Source organism: Cyprinus carpio, unplaced genomic scaffold (assembly GCF_018340385.1).
Source record: "Cyprinus carpio isolate SPL01 unplaced genomic scaffold, ASM1834038v1 S000006452, whole genome shotgun sequence".
NCBI classification, from domain to species: Eukaryota; Metazoa; Chordata; class Actinopteri; order Cypriniformes; family Cyprinidae; genus Cyprinus; species Cyprinus carpio.
The window spans coordinates 95,056-96,891 of record NW_024879134.1 but is presented as its reverse complement, the minus strand read 5'-3'; the positions used below and the strand labels follow the sequence as shown (position 1 = coordinate 96,891).

The 1,836-nt window shown below is 41.7% G+C and overlaps 1 protein-coding gene across 1 annotated transcript; it reads left to right on the top strand.

Moving 5' to 3' along the window:
* Positions 1 to 372: 372 nt before the first annotated feature.
* On the top strand, positions 373 to 1,162 carry LOC122143571 (putative nuclease HARBI1). The gene is given in 2 exon segments (XM_042754076.1): positions 373 to 889; positions 955 to 1,162. Coding segments are annotated over 2 exon segments (723 nt in total). The 5' UTR covers positions 373 to 374.
* Positions 1,163 to 1,836: the final 674 nt, after the last annotated feature.

The following is a 1,836-nucleotide window of genomic DNA, read 5'->3' as shown; positions in this document are numbered from 1 at the left end:
CTTAGAAATGTGGCCGTTTACTTTTAAAATTAAAGAAAAAATCCTATTAAAGAAAAAAGTAATTCAGAAAGCATCTTAGCCCTTAAAAGAAGTCTTAAGGTCAAACTTGTTAGGAGCACGGACAAGGACTTTTAAGAGGCTTAAGAGTTTCTTTAGAAGAGGAGAAAATGGCAGAAAGACGAAGAGGGAGAAGAAATGTGTTGAAGACAATGGATGACAGGGAGTTAATAAGACGCTATAGATTAGATCGTGCAGGGATCATGTTTGTGACTGATCTTATTAGAGACGCACTAACATCTCCGACACAGCGCAGAAATTCCATAGCGCCAGAACTGAAAATAATCACTACATTACGATATTTGGCATCTGGGAAAATGCAACAATGCAGTAGTGATGATTTGGGTCTGTCACAACCTTCTGTAAGCAGAGTTATCACACAAACAATTACAGCACTTTCAGAACCTCTTATTGTGTCACAGTTCATTTCGTTTCCACTGGACATTCCCAACTTGCAGGCTCAAAAAACTGCATTTATGAATATAGCAGGCTCCCCTGGTGTTGTCGGAGTAATTGATGGAACCCACATCCAAATTATTGCACCGTCGGAAGACGAGGACTTTTATGTTAATAGAAAGAGGTACCACAGCAGAAACGTTCAAGTTGTTTTCAGTGCAGATTATAGGATTATAGACATTGTTGCAAAATGGCCCGGCCCAACACATGAAGCCAGGATACTGGCGGAGAGTGGCCTGAGACATCTGTTTGAAATACGTCGTATTCCAGCAAATTGCCACTTGTTAGGGGACAGTGGTTATCCTTGTAAACCATGGCTCCTCACACCTTACCTCCATCCTGACCAGAGGTCATAGCTAAATTACAACAGGTAACAGTGACATGTTTTGAAAATATCAACTGAATTCTGTTCATTTTCATTAACTCACAAGAAAACACGAGCCGCAGTCAACAAAGACTCCTTGGTCAACTAAAGAGGCGCTTTCACATTTTGCATGGAAAGGTGCGACTGGCACCAGGAAAGGTCTGCAAACTGATAACAGCCTGTGCAGTGCTTCATAACATCTGTAAAGCTAGACAAATTGCAGACCCTCCCATGGACAATCGGGCTGATGAAGAGTGGGAATCCTTACAGAGCCCAGTTTACTAATTTGCATTTCATGTAAGTTACAGTGAATGTAATATAAAAATCGTGACTAAACAGACACTAGCCAACATTTTCATTAGAAAGATATTATGAAGAAACAACAAACATATTAGTTGTTATATTTGTATTTTTAGTAGCTCAATTTTTTAGTTTGGTAGTACTCCTTCTGTAAGATGAGTACTATTTTTTCCTTCTGCTTTAGGACATCCATCTCCGGGTTTTTTGGTCTACTATTGGATGGTTGAAGACAGCTGCGTGGGCAGCAGAAGGCTAGGTGAATTGAGGCGCTTCAGGCTTAAGGGTCCCCATCTGCGATGTCGCGTCCCCCTTCCTCCTGCTGAGGCTCTGTGCTACTAAAAGGACAAACCTTTAATCGCTGTTATTTAACAATAAATTTAGGGCAATTGTGGTTTTTGGTGTTTTTTCAGGTTCATCTAATGCCAAATAGAAATATAGACATGGCCTTGCCTATGTTACATAAATGTGTCTTATATTGTTGTTACTTGGCTGGTGTTTTAGTACAATTACCATTTTTTGTAGTTCCCCAGCTAATCATTGGCTGTCTGGCCCTCCTTCAAACCGTAATACTTTTTCTGAGTGACCGAGATGTTGAACACGTTTGGCGGGGGGGGGGGGACACGGGTGGGGGGGATGGGGGGGTGGGGTGGGGTGGGGGT